Here is a 19875-nt window from a genome sequence, read left to right on the forward strand (position 1 = left end):
AACTCCTAGGCTGTTTCCTGCTTATGTCCATCTTGACAAACTTAATATCACCAACATTACTAATAAGAGTCGATAATTCATAATTGTTTCATATCATACAATCTCCTTCAATTCTTCTTCCCTTCTCTTTCCTTCCCTTGGCCTATATATATCTTCCTAAAGTCCAAATGACCAGAAAGCATAAGCACAAGGTCTCCCTAACTCTTCCCAGCTCTTCATTCTCGTATGTCTAAAACCATGATCTCACGTTCGGTTCTTTCCTCCATCAAAAACTTTCCTTCCTTTTCCTTCCATCCAATCGCCACCCAAATCCCAACTCTAGAGCCCCTTTCCTCTTCCTTTCCGTTCTCCACCCAGCAACCAACAGCCCCCATTTCCCCTCCACTTTTCAAACTAACCCACAAAGACTGGCTCTCCCCAAACGAAATCCTCAAGATCTTCGACAACCTTAAAGAACCAACCTCCGTCATTTCTGTTCTAAACCAATACTCAGCTCGCAAAGATTACAAACCAACCGAACCTCTCTTCACTCTTGTCATTAACAAACTGGCCGATGCCCAGGATTTCGATTCCATTGAAAACATCATGGAAAAGCTCAAACACAAAAAACCTTGCAGTTTATCCGATGATTTCTTCCAAAATGTAATAAAAAAATATGGGCATTGTGGTGGTCGGATAAAAAGGGCGATTGAGACCCTTTTTAGTATGCCAGACCATGGGACTTGGCCTACTGTCAAGACCTTCAATATCATTTTGAGCTTGCTCGTAGCTAATAAATTGTTCGATGTAGTTCATGAGATTTATGGGAAAGCTCCCAAGTTGGGTATCGAAATTGAAGCCTGCACTTTGAATATACTTATTAAAGGGTTATGTGAAAATGGGAAATTAGAATCGGCATTCAAAGTGCTCGATGAATTTCCTAAACAAGGGTGCAAGCCTAATGTTAGGACTTTTTCGACATTAATGCATGGTTTGTGCGAAAAGGGGAAGGTTGATGAAGCTTTTGAGTTGATGGGGAGGATGGAAAAGGAAGGAATCGAGGCGGATGCAGTTAGCTTTAATATTTTGATTTCGGGACTAAGGAAGCAAGGCAGGGTTGAAGAGGGGGTGAAGCTTTTGGAGAAGATGAAAAGAAAAGGGTGTTACCCGAATGCGGGGTCTTATCAAGAGGTCTTGTACGGTTTGCTTGATGCTGGGAGGTTTATGGAGGCGAAAGAGTTAATGGGGAGAATGATTTTGGAGAGGGTGAGTCCGAGTTTCGATTCGTACAAGAAGTTGATTCATGGTTTTTGCAAGGAGAAGCTGGTAAGGGAAGTTGATTGGGCTTTGAAACAGATGGTGCAACAAGGCTTTGTTCCTAAGATGGGGATGTGGACACAAATGGTAAAATGTGTTTTCCATGGGAGTAACACTGGTGACTCTCTTTCACTTCCTGAAATTGTAAATGGCTAGTGCTGCCTTTGGACATTTTCTCATATTTGAGTTGTAACATAAGACAATGAAAATTTTCTGAACGACACACCCAATTCATATGGATTCATTTTGCATAACAATGTTTTGGCCTTTTATGATAGTTGCAGTGATACACACAGGACATTTTTCCCCTGTTGTTGCTGGCTCCGAATCAAACTACTGAATAGCAGATAATGATACATAAAAACCAAATAACGATGCAAGACAATCGCGTTCTTCTCCACAAGGACATTCCATTTCTTGGATGTCATGTCATGCAGAAAAAAAGAAGAAGAAGAAAATGCAAAAACTAAGATAAAAGATTAAAAAGATATAGAACCAACCCACACGAACAGCTCCTTGTATCTAATTATGAAAAATTTGCATCTAGTTATTAAAGAGAAACTGGCAAACAAGAGATTGGACTTTTTCCATACTCCACTAAAGCTCCAAATACTGGCAGAAGGGTTGAAGGGCCTTTTTCTCTTCCTGATGGTTCCACTCCAGTGATCTCCACCATGTTTTGTCTTGCACATTGATCACTTTGAGATTAGGAGGAGGAGATGGTTTTCCATGAAGAAGGGGAAGAGCGAGGGGAAGTCTTTTTAGCTTTGGACAGCAGGATACTGTAATATAAACGAGAGAATCACAAGTCATCAAACCCCTACAGATACTTTTCAGTTCTGGTAGCTTGGACAATGTTAAAGCCTTTAACTTTGGGAGATAGAATAAGCAGGTCATGTCCTTCCGATTGCTGCCGCCTTCTTCACTTATCCCTTCACTGTACTCTTCTGTTGGTGCTGCTACAATTTCCTCCATTTGACAACAATCGAAAATCGCAATCTCTTTCACATTTGGAAATCTTGGCTGCAATCCAGGCTTGAACAAGTTCCTCAGATTGGAACAACTTTGAATCTTAAGTAATATCAAAAAGGAAAATGTACCAGGGGATGGAATGGATGATGATGGAACTACAAACTGTGAATCCTCAATTTTATCCTGCTGTATAAGGCTGCAGGAGCGAGAGGAGGAAGATAAGAGCACACATTCGTCTCCATCAGGTTCGGTATTGCAGGTTCTGCGCACAATTTCCTTGTTTGATGACAAAACATCAATCAAACTTCCCAAGCAGTTGCACCTCTTCAAAGTAAAGAACTCAACATCATTAGGGAGCACTAAGTCTTCTTCCCCTTCACCACTAATGCCTTCAATTTTTACAATCCGATTATAATAATTTTCTGGCATTTCAAGTAGTTTTAAACGTTTATGGGTTCCTACTTGAAGATGGTACTTGCTGGGCGTTCCATCTAGAGATTTGACGTACAAATGGTAGTCAAGCAGGTCAAACATTTGGCCTCCAAAAGCTTCCAGCTTCCTCAGACTTGCCAGTTCCACTGGTTTCAACACTTTAAAAGGCTTTGATCTTCCACAGAATATAAGGCATTGTAGACTGGACAGTTTTGGTAATATTCCAACCGGTAGCACCTCCAGGTCTGAATAGAAGAGATTAAGATATCTAAGGCTGGTCAACATTTCCATACCTTGGGGTGCATCCTTTAATCCACTATAGCTCAGGTCTAGCTCCCTCAGAGCACCAATCTTAGCCAATGAGGGCAAATACCTTAATTTTGGGCAGTATTGGAGGTACAATGCAGTAAGATTCTCCAGGTCAGAGATGGAATTTGGCAGATTCTTTATCTTGGTATGAGATAAATCTAATACCTTGAGCGAATGCATGCACAAAAAGAAAGAATCTGCAATCCTTGCTAGATCTCTATTCTCTGACAGGAACAAGGTCAAGAGTCTCTGACACTTTGGTGATGTGTCGCAAGGAATTTCAACAATATGGTTCCTCATCAAGGAAATTCTCTCAAGATCCTTCATCCACTTCTTTGTGTCTGGTAACTCCTTCAGCTGCCTTCCAGATTCTACCAAATGTTTCTCACTTGTTATATAAATCGCCATATCCCTAATCAAATCATGCATTTTGACATAAATAGTATCCCAGCGTATCACTCTTTCCAACAGACAAGCATTTTCAAGTTTGTTCAGCATAGCATGTCCCTTGTTGAACTCTGCTTGCCTACTCTTCTTTTCTTCTATAATTCCTTCAGCGATCAAATGTCTTATCAACTCTGTTCTCTCAATTGCAAAGTCTTCAGGGTATAATGCACAATATTGGAGACAACACTGCAGTTTCTCATCTTTCAAGCGAGTAAAACTAAATTTCAACCGCTCAAGCACTTTATCCATTTCATTTAGGCCTTTGATGGATTCTCTTAGTTCTTCCAGTGCACAACTCCATTCATAAATATCAACTACACCCTTCATACTCACAGCTATTGTGACAATTGCCAGGGGTAAGCAGGCACATTCATCTGCAACCTGCATTGCAATTGCGTTCAAATCTGGATAAAGTAAAATTTCACGTCCTACTTTGTCCAAGAATAAGTTCCATGCCTCCATCTTCGGAAGAAGTTTCATTTTAACTTCTTTACACCCCATTCTTCTGCAAACATCCAGTGATCGAGTAGTCAAAGCCAATTTGCATCCATTTGCTGAAGTAGGTTCAGGGATACCTATTTCCTCAAGAGAAAATGGTTCCCAAATATCATCAAGGATTAGAAACCACCTCTTTTTCTGATTCAACAATGAAAATAACTTGGTCGCCTTCTCTGTTTCATCCTCATATATTGAAAAATCTTCATTTAATTTTCTTGCAATGTCGTTTTGCAATCCAGATAAATTGGGTGATTTAGATACAGTGATCCAAATCACAGCTTCGAAAGTGTTCAAGAATTTGTTGTGAATGTGCTTCATGATGGTTGTTTTTCCGATTCCTCCCATGCCATAAACTCCAATCTTTCTAACATCATCATTCAGCAAGTATTCTGAAATTTCTTCTAACAGTGTTTCTGTTGTAGCTCCACCTGCCAGTGGTGTTGGAGGAATTTCATCTCGATTTTGCAAAGGCTTGTCGACTACCAAACTATCATTGAAGCTGCCTTTCTGGTAATGTTGGTCCACTTCTTGTATCATTTTCCATACTCGTCTCCCCAGCGACACACGTGAGAGATATTTTCCTTTCAAAACTTCTTGTTCCAGGGCTTGTGCTACACCATTAATCTTCTCCACTTTCTTCAACCAACGTTCAACTTCTTTCTTTGTCTCCTTTCCAAGCAGAAGCTCTGCTCTCAATCGGCTTTCCACATCTTCCTTCCGGCAGTTTATCTCTTCTAGTTTTTCTTTTAGATTCTCCATGTATTGACTGAGGTTACAATGGTACTTGCAGCATTTGCTCAAAGGATCCCATATTATGTTAAAAATATCTAGAATTGGTCCTGAATACTCCATTGCCAAGCTCCTGCGTGGTACAATATATACATAAATTTGCTTCCTCAAATACGAATGGGTGAAACTCTTAAGAGAACCTATCAAAACGTATTTCAGCAAACTTTTAGAAGCAAAAGATAATCTGACCATCAAATTACTCTCAATAATTAAATTAGATAAGTATATCTGAGATGCCAGATTCTTTTATTTGTTGGGCCCTAGTTATCCCATTGTTTTTCATAAATTGGTTAATATTATCTATTTTTTTTAATTGAGAAAAAAAAGATTCAAACTTTACTTTCTGGACAGAGAATAATGCATCAACTAATGAATCAAATATTTGGGTATACAATTACTATTATTCAGTTGAAGTACGACAAAATCATAAAATCTAAGACACAAATGTCAAAATCCTGTGATGGCAAAATCATATGATCAGTATTTGATCAAGTGCTTAGAGCTAAAAATTAGCATAAGAGGGATTTGGTTTATACACACTGAAGATGGGAGCACCATAATTGCTTAAACACAGAATTAGTTGCTACCCAAATCTCTACACCTTACAACATCAATTGGGCCCAAGTGGTGTCATTATATATGTTTGAGTGGCTTGAAGTTAATTCAGTGCTAACAACTCCTCCACTGATAAGGAGGGATGTATCATTGATGGTGAAATTCGACAAGTGGGTATAGTCTCACTTCAGCGCAATAAATGAACTCCAGCTTGATTTTCCAGCCCACCTAACAAGCAAGCTGAGTTGTGGACTTTCATATTTGAATCTTAGACCTTCAACTCTTAGAAAATGGTAATAGTTATTGGAATCAAATTTGAATCAAGCTAAGCTTACACTAACTTAAATCAAACTTGATAAGAATTTGATTAAATGATTCAACTGACCTAGCTACACACATAAGCGTAAACAGATTGGTAAATCTGAATCTAAGAACTGAAGGGTTTGCTACCTATACTACACTTAGTAGAAATCAAATATAAAAGGACGAAGAAGAAATCCAAACACAGGAGATGGGAAGCAAGTGCAAACCTTGATATGAGTGCAGATTCCTGCAGGATAAAGTAGAGGAGAGAAGCCGGTGAGAGCAAAAGATGAATTGATGAAGCTATGTAAAAACTTGGCCAAGTAGTTGTAAGGCGTTTGTAGGTAGAGTCAATTATTATTAGGACAATTACAAATGAAGCAAGAGTGTTTCGACTCTAGTGTCGTCAACGTAAGTTTTTATTAACAAGGTATTGTTAAGAATTTTCCACGTTAACCCATAAGAAAGATGGAGACAAGATTAGGGCCTTGCTTGGTCGGGTTGAAAAGTGTGAGGATCGATAGAAAGATTGAAGGCAAGAAAATAATTTTGATTAATGCTTGGTAAGAAAGAAAAGTGAGAGAAAAGAAAATAGGAGAGTTTACTATTTTTCCTCTTTATTCACAAAAATATATCATTTCAAAATGGAGAGATTAAAGTAGAAAAAAAATGATTGAATTGTGAGTCAAGTAAAATATTACAAGATTATCCATCATTTTTTAAATTTAATCTTAACTTACAAAGTGAATAATGGTAAAAATAATATCATTTTTCATTTATTTTTCAACTCTGCCACCAAACAATAGATGGAAAGAAATTATTTCACTCTCTTTCCTACCAATGAATAAAATGAAATAAAAAAAATGGTTTCTATATCTTTCCACTCTTCTCCTTCTACAATTTTTCATTTTTCCATTTTTTTTATCTACCAAGCAAAGGTGAATGAGCATATGATATTCTCAATTTTTTATTTTTTAGATAAATTAACCAAGATTACAGTAAGTTGAAGAGTAAAATTTGGTGTGAATGAGTATATGATATTAATTGCCTCTCTTTAAAAAAATTATAATAAGTTTTAGGGTGAAAATTATAAGTTTAACTCATAATAAAAAAGGATCTATTTCTTTTCCAATTAATACTTTTGTCTATTAGAACAAACTGTAAATATTTTTATATCATTTGCCCCATTTTGAAATTTTCCCCAAATAAATGTTAGTGGCAAGAATCTCACAAATATTTCATTCAATGTAAATTGATAATACATGTATGACAATTACATGTTAATGACCATAAGGCTTGTGCATGGTAAATACAGTGAATATATGCCATTAATTACTCCTTTATTAACGATGTGTGTTGTTATCACCTTTTGACAAATCTTCTTGAAGATGATTGACATGCATATAAGATAATTAGACATATATATTAATTGTGTTTAAGATAATTAGACATACCTTATAACATTCCTTTTATAGGATATAAATTTCTGTAAACATTGGTTCATAAATTGATATTATGAAAATATTATAATTCTACGTCAAATTTAGAAATTATTGATTTAAATTAAATTTGAACATTGTCCAATCCAACTAGTGCTATAAGAAATCCAGAGGCATATATTTAATCAAGAGTCGTAATCTAGGGCTGGGGTTCTCTGGTTTTCTATTTTAATAGAAATGCTTAGAGGTGACTCAGTGTTGATAATATAATTGATTTCAATGGCTTCACCATCCTCTTGGTCTGATCTTCCCGTAGAGATTCTGCATTTGATCTTTGATTTTGCGAAAGATCTTAACGACATTCTTCGATGTGGTGCTGTTTGAAAATCATGGCTACCGACTACCTTACAAGTATATCGAAGATTTTTCCCTCTATGCTTCATTCAACCTGAGAAAGATATAGATCATAATCTTGTCTTCTTTAATATATTAAATAAAGAAACGCCAAAGATTCGCCTACCTGAAGCTATGGGAAAGTGTATTTGCTGTTGCTGCAATGGTTGGCTGTTAACCGTGGACCATTTTGGTTTCCCACTTAGGATGCATCTTTTGAATATATTCTATAGAACTCAAATCCTTCTTCCACCCTTATCGTCTTTACCAATATCGTTTCCTGACCCACATGATAAGTTCAGATCAGTTCATTTCCAGTGGAAATTACTTCTATCAGGGCATCCCATGTATAAGTTCAGATTGCATGATTCTTCTTCTTCTTCCTCGTGGTTCACATGATGAAAGCCCATGCACAATAGCCTTTTGCAAACCAGGTGACGAAAGCTGGGCTTGGTTTTTGTGCAAGACTCCTAATTGGAAAATCTCTGATGCTATCCTGAATAATGGTAGCATTTATGCCAGCAGGAATTTTCCACCTGCAGCAATTTTAGTAAAAGAAAATGAAACAATCCTAGTCCCTGAGCCCATTTTGACTCATAATATTGATGGTGCTTTCTTAATAATCTCGCTTAATGGTCATCTTTTGTTAGTTTGCTGTAGAAAAGAGGATCCTGATGGTAAACTTTTTGATGTTTTGAGTTTGATATTTTTAGGGAAAAATGTAATGAAGTGAATGATTCGGATGGTTGTACACCCTTAATGAGCCCCAGTGGTAACCATCTAGCAAAGACTGGAAATTTCGAACCTTCCTTTAAGGGTACCTGCATCTATTTCTTCGGACATTCGTGAAGGGGACTATCTTATATATGATATGGAAACAAGGCACTTCGACTTTGTGCCTTGTCGAGGCCTTCCTGGAGATGGGAGCTCTTTAATCCTTTGGGTCAATCTTGACGTCTAAAGCGGTTGGGTACTTCCTATTACTTCTTTAACTTTCTTTAATTTTCAGTGATTGGATTGCTAGAATTGGAACTGCAAAAAGTTTCTTCTTATGAATTGTCTACTTTTGATGCTTCATTTGGTTGCTGGATTTTCCTCTTGTTATTTTTGGAAGCTGTTCTTGCTTTTACTAGTATAATTGATCTGCTCACGTCCAAGATTTATGCCTATGCTCTTTCTTTCTCTTTGCTTTTGCTTGGTGTGGCTTTCTCACCTGTTAACTTAGGTTTTTATTTCCAAGTTAGAAGTTGAAATTGGATTCCTTATTTCAAATAAGATGATGAAATGAATGGATATAATATCTGCTTTACTTTGACATATACTCTATGGCATTCATGCATGATAAAATTTTGCACAGTATTCCAACAGTTTTTTCTCAATTAATTATCATGACTAGGCCAGTTAATTCAAATTAAAAAGAACTCCAAAAGAAAGGAAAAGAACCAAATTAAGTCAAGTTCTAATTATTAGTTAGTGTAACCGTATTATTTAGTAAAGAAGAACACATAAAATTACAAGCATGAGCTGGGTCTAACTACAATTAGCACATCGAATGCATTTTTTCGTGAGCCCTCTTATTGATATAGAATTACAATATGACTTGGGCTTATGTTATTGTGTGTGAGGTGCATCCACTTGTCATGTTTCATCTAACAAATTGAAGTTGTTATCGTAAAAGAAAAACAACAAAGAGTTTTGGATCGATTTTACATGATTGATAAATATTACTTTTTATTTTTCTATAATTAATATATTCAATTAATCTTATTGTAGCATAATTGCTTTGCTTTAACTTCATAACATAACATTATAATATTATTATTGCTTTGTGCAAATTTTGATTGGCATAGTCCATTTATTGGCATCATTTTTTTTACCATATATAATGATTTGAATTACACCAATTATAATATCTATGTTTGTTTTTTTTTTTTAAAGCATAAACCATGTTGTGTATTTCTTTCTACCAATAATTAGCGGTTAACAAAATTATTGGGATTAGATAAGTACAAAGCTCAAAAGTTCAATTCAAAAACAAGCAAACATTTTGTAGGTGATGCAGTAGAGTCTTGGGCTAATAGGATCCCGTGTATGGTTGGTTAGTTCACTACCTTCCTTTTACATGGGACTGTCATTGGGGATCAAATATCATTCTAAAAGCATTTGATGACTCGTGATTGATAGATTTGATATAAGACTTGCGAGTTGGAAGTCGAAGCTACCATCTATTGAAGGGAGGGCTACATTGATTATAATAATTCTCTCAAATTTACTTATTTACCTTATGTCACTTTTCGAGATCTTACAAGGCGTAAAAGAGAAGTTGGATAGAATTTAGAGACACTTCTTGTGAAGTGGTTCAACTGATAAGAGAAAAGTTAATTGGATTGATTGGGATTCGATTTATAGCTTGAAGGAGGGAGGCGAACTCGATTTTGTTGATCTTTGGTTGATAAATAGAGCTTTTTTAAATAAATGGATCTAGAGATACAATAAGGAAAGAGAGAGTTTAAGGATTGTTGCCAAAAACAAGGTAGAGGGTTGTGGGGGGGAGTGATTTAAGTCTTATATCATTTGATCTGGGTGGTAAGAGGCCATCCTCCATTTGGAGGAATATTTTTAACCCCTTCATGGAGATTTTCTACTTTTTTGTGTGTAGGTATTAACTTCAGAGTGAGGAATGATGCTAACATTGACTTTTAGGAGATGAATAGATCGAAGGCATCATTCTTAGGATGACATTTCCACGTATCTATACTTTAGCTATAAACAAGATTGACAAAATCAAGGATTTTGGTTCATGGGCTAATAATGTGAAAAAAAAGGGTTCTGGATTAAGAGTTGGAGGACATGGGAACAATTTCAACAATGCATTAACTCCATCCAAATTGACCAAGCAATGAAGGATAAATTTGTTTGAAAATACACTCTTAGCGGCTATTACTCACCGAATTCTTTTTGTAGAATGATGCTTAACAATAATGCCACCTATGTTGATTTGTGGAGAAATGTTTGGACAGGCTTGCACCTCCAAAGGCGGAAGTGTTTTGTATAGCAAGTGATTAAAGGTAAAGTGGCTATCAAAAAGGAGCCGGTTAAAAGGGAATTGATTCATAGAAATGTGTCCATGTGTGTTATATGCAATAAATGTATGGAATCGATTTCTCATCTATTTTTCACTTGTATGGAGACATGGAGGTTATGGTGCTTGTGGTTTAAGGAGTTGGAGAATTTTTGCTTATATGCTAGAGGATGTTGCCTCATTTTTCATGGCTTGAAATTTTTGACGAGTGGGTATGGTCAAAAGGAAAGTGTGGAGAATATCTTCTTTCATTATGTATGGTTTATATGGCGTATTATAAATGAAATTGTTTTGAAAGGGAAAATTTGGAATGTTATGAAAGCCTTGGAACTTATTAAAGTAAGGTTAACATGGTGGGTTAAATCTAAATGGCCAAAGGAAAATTTAACAGTGACTAGTATGGCTAGATCACTTGTTATGGCTGTTGCGGCATGCAAAAAGGTGAAAGAAAAATCACAAGCCTAATGGAAGAGCATACCTCTTGGATGGTTGAAATTCAACACCGATAGAGCTACTAAAGGATGCTAGAACTTCTTGGAAATGGAGGAGTTTTCGTGATGAAGAAAAGGCAGTAAAGATGACTTTTTTAAAAGTAACTTACTGGGGAGATGCAAACCTAGCGAAGGTTTTGGCTATTCGAGAAGTAATGATGCTTTTTGTGGCTTCTTCCTAGGCTAGTATCTATGGTATTAATTGAGTGTGATTTTAAAAATGTTTTCACTTAGTTGTTGATCCATCTACATCTCCATAGAGGATAAGAAATTTTATTTTACATATTAAAAGGCTTAAGACGAGACTTCTTAGATGGCAGATTTGACATGTTTTAAGAACTAGTTATGAAATGGTCGATAATCTTGCGAAGTTAAGGGTGAAAAAGATTAATGGCCTGTGTGTTACCCTTAATGATACAGTTCTGAAAGATGTGAGAAAGGGGAAGGTCTTCCAGGTATAAGTCTATTTTCTTATTTTGGTGCTTCTTGAACCTTGTGTGGTATCGTTGTTTGAGTTCAAGTGTGTCACATAAGAGGAAAGGACTAGTCAGAGGAAGGAAAAAGCTTACTTGGTGTTGTTGCTTATTTTTACTAGCTGATGTTTTATTGATTTGTGTAAACTTGAAAGTTGCTACAATTATAAATGCTTTTTTATGAAGAGAAAATTGTGAATAATAGCCTTTATTGATAAGAGCATTTCAAAAATAACATCAAAAAAAATTTAATTGTTTTTAACCATATTTAGCTATGACTTGATGAAAATACCCTTGAAACTATTTCAAATAAATGAAACCATTCATCACAATTTTTCCTTATTTGTGCTTCCGATTTCTCTCTAAACATCTCACTCTCTCTAATTTTATCGATTTCTCTCTTCGACATTCATCTTTTATGCTCCTGATTTCTCTCTCTCGTGCTTTTAGATTTTTTTTTCAGCACTTTGAAAACATCAAACGATAATTTTGATGTGCTTGAGTAGATGACTATTTGAAGAATTTGATTTTTAGGTATTTCGGATAACTAAACAGTAAGAATGATCACAGATATTTGAAATATCTTTTAATCGGATCAATTCAGATCAAACACCATCAAATAATACTCAAATTTTAAAATTTATAAATTTAGATTTTCAATGAAAATTTTTTCGATTTTACTCAAAATAGTGTTTTAGATAGAAAATTTGTGTTTTGATTTATAAAAACATGTTAGAAACACTTTAATTGATGTCAAATTGTCAAAAAAACAAAAAACAATATTTGACATCAATTAAAGAGAGTTGAGAAGATTTGAAGTTTTGGTTTATAAGTAACAACAGCAGTTTAGACATTAAAGTGTAACAAAATGTTTTTGAATATGATATGTAATAACAATATTTTTCAACATGGTGTGTAATAACAGTATTTTTTTTTCAACATGGCGTGTAATAACTTTTTTTTAACCATTGTAACATGTTTTTGTACATGGCATGTAACAACAGTATTTTTTTTAACATGGCGTGTAACAACCTAACTATGGCGTGTAACAACTTAACCATGGCGTGTAACATGTTTGTATATGACGTGCAACAATTTAACCATGGCGTGTCACACATTTTTATACATGGCATGTAATAACCTAATCATGACGTGTAACATGTTTTTGTACATGGCGTGTAACACCCTAACTATAGCGTGTCACACGTTTTTGTACATAACATGTAATAATCTAATCATGGCGTGTAACACCCTAATCATGGTGTGTCACACGTTTTTGTACATGGCGTGTAACAACCTAACCATGGCATGTAACAACCTAACCATGACATGTAACATGTTTTTATACACGGTGTGTAACATTCTGGCATGTAATTTCAATAAGGGTAATTTTATCCAACTTGGTTAAAAATAGTTAAAATTATAAAAGATGTTATTTTTAAAAACATCTTATTTTTAAAGGTTATTTTTTAAAATGCCCTTTTTTATAAATCATATATTGAGTTTTTATATAGGAAGAAGGGTGGGGTTATGGCAATTTTTTGTAAGCCAAGTTATTGTGAAATGCGACCATGATGAAACCTTCTCAACTAGGCTTCCTATGGGTTGTATACTTATTTTTTGATGAATGGCAATCAGTTTAATGATAATAAAAAAAAAACAATGGGAGACTACCTTTACAGGTAGTCTTGGTTTGATTGTGGTAGTTACTTTGTCAACAGTTTAGTTTGATAGATGACATGGTATTTCATTATTTGGACAATATGGATTTCAAGGAATGAAGCTACCTTTAAAGGTAAGTAATGGGAGATTGAGCTCATTTTTCATTTGATTAAAACAAGGATGTCTTGGTGGTGCAACGTAAAATGGCCAAAGATGAATCTAAGTATTGGTGGCTTAATTCGATTGGCTTGCGAAGGTAACAATCCTATTGCAAGAAGAAAAATTAAACCCCAATTGCAATGGTCAAAGCCAGATGTTAGATGGCTTAAATTTAACACTGATGGGGCTTTCAAAGCAAACCTAGAAAAATTGGGTATAGTTGGTATCTTGCGAAATGAAGAAGGGGATTCTCTCATTCTTTTTTTTCAGTCGATTACCATTTTGGACTCCAACAAAATAGAACTTCTTGCTGTTAAGGAGGCTGTTCTCCTATTTGCAACATCAGAATGGAGTTCCTTCCACTTTTTATCATCTAAAGGTGATTCACAAAACATGGTTAAATAGATCCAAAATCCCTATGATGTGCTTTAGAAGTGTAAAGATTGTGGTATGCAGATCATTAAAATCTTTGGGAAAATCTAGCGTTGGCAAATCTAATATGTGCCACGATTAGCGAATGATGATGCTAATGCCCTTGCTAAGGGTGGTGTGTAGAGAGCTCAAGCTTTATTGTGGTTAATCTTTGATGCTGATGCCCTTGAATCAAATCATTTTACTGCTTACCTGGCCGTTGTGACTTCTGCAACTATGAGATAAGACCATAGCGTGACAATGCTGCATGTTTTATTATTGTTATGCTACATTGATCTGGGTTGTGGAATGTCTTTTGTATATGGTGACAGCAATTTTTCTAATGTCTTCATGTACATAGTTCTATTTTTTGGTGCTAGGGCGAATGCTTGACTAGTCATTGTTTTGTCTTTGTTTTCTGTACAAGGCATCTTATCTTGTTGCTATGCGATGATACTTGTTATTTTTTGTCCTATGATCCCATGGCAACTTTGTTATCTGGCTTTATGAAGGCTACAGTCGCACTGGAAGTTTTATTTGTAACTAGTGAGGTGCTATGACACTACCTTGTTGGTAGACTTTTGTATTTCTTCAATGAAATTTATCTTCACTTGCCTTTAAAAAAAACAAAAAAAAACAAAAATAGGCAAACATTAAACCATGATAGGAAGGTTGAAATCCTTAACAATAAACTAAAACTTTCCCACATGCAAATTTAAAGTTTTTTTTTTATACCAAAAGATACCTTTGCCTTGTTCACCCTCATTTGGTTCAACATAAATACACTCCTTGGCCTCTTTTCCATAATGCCTTGTACACCACAATACCATCAAACAAGTACTATTCTCCCAATACAGGTTTTATTACCTTTGTAGCCTCTATTACGTGATAATGAGGCATAGTCAAGAACAAATGATGAGCCATATGAGTATATGTTAAATTATGGAAAACCTTATTCAAAATTCCATAATCTATATCAACGGTTGTTAAAAGCTCCCTAAACCAGTCCCACTCTGAGGAATCATAATGTGGCAAATATGGGTTATTGTGCTGCATGTATGTGATCATGATAAGGAACACGTTAACCACCAACAATGGTACTGTTAAACACAAACAACCTAAGTTATCTCTTTTGCTAATGCAAAACGGTAAAGCCCATAAGTGCTAGCAAAAACACTAGCATCAAATATGCATATTTGCAATCATTCACAATCATTTTAAATGGGGCCATAAGAATCATAGTGACAAGTAAATCATTCATAAGTCTTGTCTGACATGTTGAATGCTAGGTAAAGTGGCCAACTAATAGTAAACTAAATATGAAGTGTGAGGAATCGACTGGGTGGATTGTTAAGGCATTTGGCCCACTATCTTATAACTTTTTTTTGCTTGGGACAAACACTTCATCTCGATTAAGGGAACCAATGTTAGAGTGATGACTGTGATGGCTATATTTTCAAGAGAAGTAAGGGACAAGAAAACAAGAGTGAAGGACAAAGCCAATAGTGTCATCAAACCATTAATAATCACTAAAGGGATGATGGCCACACTCATGTGCTATAACCCAAACACTAGTTCAAACACTATCTTGGACTACCTAATAAATTGGCCAGGCCACATAAGAGAGAAGGTAAGGAAGCTAAAGATGTAATTGGTAGCCACATAGTTAAAAAAGGATACTAGGATAAAATCATAAACAAGATAAGAGAACAAGCACAAAACAGAGCACTGGAAATGGAGAGGTGGGATGGCTTTCCTGACTTGATTGAGAGTGAGTAGTAGTTTTGAGCAAGGAGCTATCTTTAGGGATTGATATTATAACTTCTTTGGACTTTAGGGGATGTACTTTTTACCACCTGCACCCATTGGTCTACACTCTCAAATGTAGATAGAAAATCTCTGTTACTTTTCTTGACCTCTCTCTTTTTTTCAAAAGAAAAGCTTTCTTGACCTTTTCCCTTTTCTAGCTACTTAAATGGTCCTTTTTTAGTTATAATATTTGTGTTAAAATATCAAAATAATTAAAAAAATTTACAAATATTAATATTAAAACGAATACTACTTAGAAAAACTCATCAATTATTTCAAAAAGTTCAAATAAACTTTTTATTCTTTTATTAAGTTTAATCAAACTTTTATACTTTAAGTTTTAGCAAAATATGTCTTTATAACTAATAGTTGAGCAACTAATGTTAATCAAAACATTCACTTGTCATTCTATACCATATAACACTAATGTGGTATTATGACATGTCATAATAGATGATGACATGACATGCTAAAATAACATAAAAATTTGATCATGTGTCATTTTTCACCCTCCATGTCAGTGTCATGTGGACATAAAAATGACTAATGACATTTTGAGATTAAATTACCTAGGAAACCCATATACTATAACATTTTCTTTAATTTAGTCTCTTTACCCAAAAACTAGTTAAGTTAGTCCATGTACTTTGACATTATGTGAAAATGAGTTCTTATGAATAACTCCATCCAAATTGGCCATTAACCATGCTAATGTGGCACTAACATGTTAAATAAAAAAATTAGGAAAAAAAATTTCACCACTTCAATTTTTCTATTTCACATTAGAACAACTAAATTATACCAAATAACATAATACAGGGACTGAATTGAGCAAAACCCTTTAGTACAAGGACCGAGTTGAATAAAACTTTATAATACAAGGACTTCTTGGATACTTTTATAATTTTTTGTTTCACATTACAGTTGCGAAGTTAAAACAATGATACCATTTTATGATATATTTTTTCTTGGATTGCATAAATAGATCAACAAATCAAAATATAACAAGGTTTCATATTACAAGCAAGAATTGCATTCAACTAAAATGTTTCATATTATAAACAAAAACTGCATTCAACTATAATGTTTCATGATATTCATACACTTTATTATACCATCTCCTCTTATAAGGAAGACCAGCATTCCCATAGGTAATGGGAAATAAAAAATGGTAAGAGTATCAAAGAATTAGTCCTTATATTATAAAGTTATGTTCAATTTATTCCTTGTACTACAAAGTTTTGAACAATTTAATCCTTATACTTTACTATTTTGTGTAATTTGAACTTATGACATTGCCTAAAAAACTTGGTATGGCGAAATTGTTTTTTTCAAAAAAATTATTTTATCTCACACATCAGTGTTACATCAGTGTATAGTTAACAGTTAATTTGGATAGAATTACTCATAAAGATCCAATTGCACACAATGCCAAAATACATAGGCTAAATTAATTAGTTTTTGGATAGAAAGACTAAATTGAAAGAAATGTTATAGTACATGGACTTTTTGGATAATTTGATCAATATTTTGACCAATAACAATTAATCAACCATTAATTATAATAGCTTATTTGACCTAAAATGAAAATAGATAAAATTACTTAAACGTAATAAAAAATAATGATTTATTTAAATTTTTGGTAATAATTTAAAAGACTATTTCAATCATTATTATACAATATCAAAATTAAATTTAAATATGCTAAGATTTGAATATTTAACCCAATAATATCACATTAAGCTCCTAATTTTATACAAGTTAATAATAGTGAATTACTTTTACTTTTATTAATGATGTTTGTTGTTATCACCTTTACAAAAATCTTCTTGAACTTGATTAACACGTGTTTGAGACAATTGTACCATATATATTTATTAATGTGTGGGTCCTAATACTTTATCCAAAAAGTAAAATGAACCATTTTTATTTTATTTTTATTAAAAAGTGTTTTTTTCATTTGTGTCGTTTTCGATTCAACTTGTTGACGCTGTTTGCGTAATTCATGCAAACAATGTTTTTCACAAATGGAGTAGATGGATAGAGAAAATTAATAATAATGTAAAATGTCACTATCTGACAGTATATGCGGCGTCGGCAAACAAGGCCATAATCTTATGCGTTAAGCAACGCTCTCATTTTTCCCTTGTTTTTTTTTTTTCTAAAGCAAATTATACACTATTTGAGTAATGTGAGCGTAATTATACAAAGAATGGTTAAAGAATAATTTAATTAGTAAGTAGATATTGTTTTTGGTCCAAAGCTAAGTTGTAAATTCGAATTATAATGTCTAAAATAGTTGTTGAATTATTTTAACAAATTTAAAATAATTTTTTATTATATTTAATTAATTTTTTATTTTTTATTTTAAATAAAATAAACTTTTAGTAATCAAAATATTATTTTTTATTTTATATCAACCATTGTTCACGTGATCAGGGGTGGAGCGTACGTTAAGAGATGGGAGAGCCATGGCTCTTCAAAATTTTTAAAATTTTTTCCATACTATATAAAATTTTAAATTTTTTTATAAATTCTTTTAATGGCTTCAAAATAATTTTTTATTTAATAATTAATACAAATAAAGAATAACAAAATGATTCCATAGGTCTCATTCAATTTTAAAGTTTTTTTATTTTTTTACTTTTTTCATTTCTATTCTATTTACTTATATATATTTTAAATCTCTATATATTTTCTTTTACAAAGTTCTACGAACCATTAATCATATTTTTTTATTACGTCATATGTGCGTTTTATTTTCTACTTGCCATGCTTTTTTTTCTATTATGTAGATTTTATTTTCTATGATTTTAATCTTTAAAAATTAATAAATAATTATATAATTATCAAATATAAGTTACAAGATTACACTATTACTTAGAATTTCATCAATACCTCATTTTTTTTATTTAGAATAACAAATGTGTTTTGCCATGTATGTTGCAAACTTTAAATAATAAAGATAAGCATACATATTTATAAAATAAAATAATTATATTTCTTTCAATATAATTTTATTTATTATATATATTTTGAATAACCCTCAAAATATTTTTTTATTTAATAATTATTTTTATTCCTCAAACCATTTTAATGAAATTAGAATCATTATAGTTCGCATATTGCCAGTTAAGTTGAACAAATAAATTTTAACTTAATATGTTAAGCCTATTAAATTAAAAAAAATAAAAGTGAGTTTACTAATTCAAACCCATTAAGTTTTAATATAAATCTATACTTATCATAACATATTATATCTTAATAATTCAACTTAATAATTTATCATAATATATTATATCTCAATAATTTAACCTAATATCTCAATATATTAATTAGCAATTTAAGACGTAAATAAAAAATAAGAGAAAAGTTTTCACAGAAAGTTACCGATTTTGTATAAAACACATGAAGTAAAAAGAAAATTTTTTTAAATTTAAAAAATTATTTTTTCTTTTACTCTTACTTGTATAGAGTGAGAAATTTCTTTCATAGTTTTGTTCATCATCAATACTGTTAATGAGCATTTTTTAATATGTCTAATATCTTATGAATTTTATTTAATCTTTTAAATGAGTGAGAATTGAATTATATATAAAGTTTTCTTTCACTGTTTAATGTCTTATTCTATTTACCTCTTTTTAAAAATGTTCTAGCTCCGAATATGATATTTTGATATATGTAGTAAATAATAATATGATATGATGACATGAGTAATGATAATTAGTCAACCGTTAGTTATGAAATCGTATTTGATTTAACATGTATTTAATTTAAAATAAAAATATAAAAAATTAATTAAAAATAATAAAAAAATAAAAATTTGTTTAAATTTTTTAAATAATATAAAATTTTTTTAAAAATTATTCAACTTAATTTAAAAAATAAAATTGAACATGAAACAAATGAATGAACAGCAAGATACAACAATGTCAGCCTCCAAAACATGATCCCATGCGCCAAATGGATGAAGGAATGATTGTAGTTTGTCCTATTAACCATACTTCATTGGAGTCTTCAATTAAAAGCTAGATTAAGTACAAAGAATCAATCTCCAATCAAATTTAATCCTACGATCCAACCTTAGCCGACAACGGGTTCCATAATATACACCATGATCCTTCACGCATTAAATTTTTTTTGAAAAAAACAGGCGTTTCATATTCTGACTTTTTGTTCCCCAGAGCCGGGATCACCTGCAACTGATTCTATTACATCACGAATCCTTGACGTAACATTTCCTTGTGATCCTCCGAAAACAGTCAGATTGGTTATGTATTAAAGTTTCAAAAGATCTTATCCAAAGTACACATGTTCCCACGCGTAGCTCACACGTGATGGACACGTGGCACTGA

The 19875-nt window shown here is 33.0% G+C and overlaps 2 protein-coding genes and 1 pseudogene across 2 annotated transcripts; 1 reads left to right on the plus strand and 2 right to left on the minus strand.

Moving 5' to 3' along the window:
• Positions 1–2: 2 nt before the first annotated feature.
• Positions 3–1521, plus strand: LOC110419013 (Pentatricopeptide repeat (PPR) superfamily protein). The gene has a single exon (XM_021431874.2). It carries the CDS (start codon positions 226–228, stop codon positions 1450–1452), a length of 1227 nt encoding a protein of 408 aa, XP_021287549.1. The 5' UTR covers positions 3–225; the 3' UTR covers positions 1453–1521.
• A 93-nt stretch (positions 1522–1614) lies between these two features.
• LOC110419012 (putative disease resistance protein At1g61300) lies at positions 1615–5913 on the minus strand. The gene is made up of 2 exons (XM_021431873.2): positions 5829–5913; positions 1615–4816 (listed from the first exon to the last, which is right to left on the minus strand). The coding sequence occupies exon 2, from the start codon at positions 4804–4806 to the stop codon at positions 1894–1896; it is 2913 nt and encodes a 970-aa protein (XP_021287548.1). The 5' UTR covers positions 4807–4816; positions 5829–5913; the 3' UTR covers positions 1615–1893.
• An 8490-nt stretch (positions 5914–14403) lies between these two features.
• On the minus strand, positions 14404–15577 carry LOC110419658 (delta(12)-fatty-acid desaturase FAD2-like; annotated as a pseudogene).
• Between the last annotated feature and the right edge of the window lie 4298 nt (positions 15578–19875).

This window comes from Theobroma umbraticum, unplaced genomic scaffold (assembly GCF_002168275.2).
Source record: "Theobroma umbraticum cultivar Fairchild unplaced genomic scaffold, ASM216827v3 scaffold_67.0, whole genome shotgun sequence".
Taxonomy (NCBI): domain Eukaryota; kingdom Viridiplantae; phylum Streptophyta; class Magnoliopsida; order Malvales; family Malvaceae; genus Theobroma; species Theobroma umbraticum.

Excerpts from the sequence above, each read along its gene's own strand:
- LOC110419013 (XM_021431874.2), top strand. The coding sequence starts at position 226 with ATGTCTAAAACCATGATCTCACGTTCGGTTCTTTCCTCCATCAAAAAC.
- LOC110419012 (XM_021431873.2), bottom strand. The coding sequence starts at position 4,806 with ATGGAGTATTCAGGACCAATTCTAGATATTTTTAACATAATATGGGAT.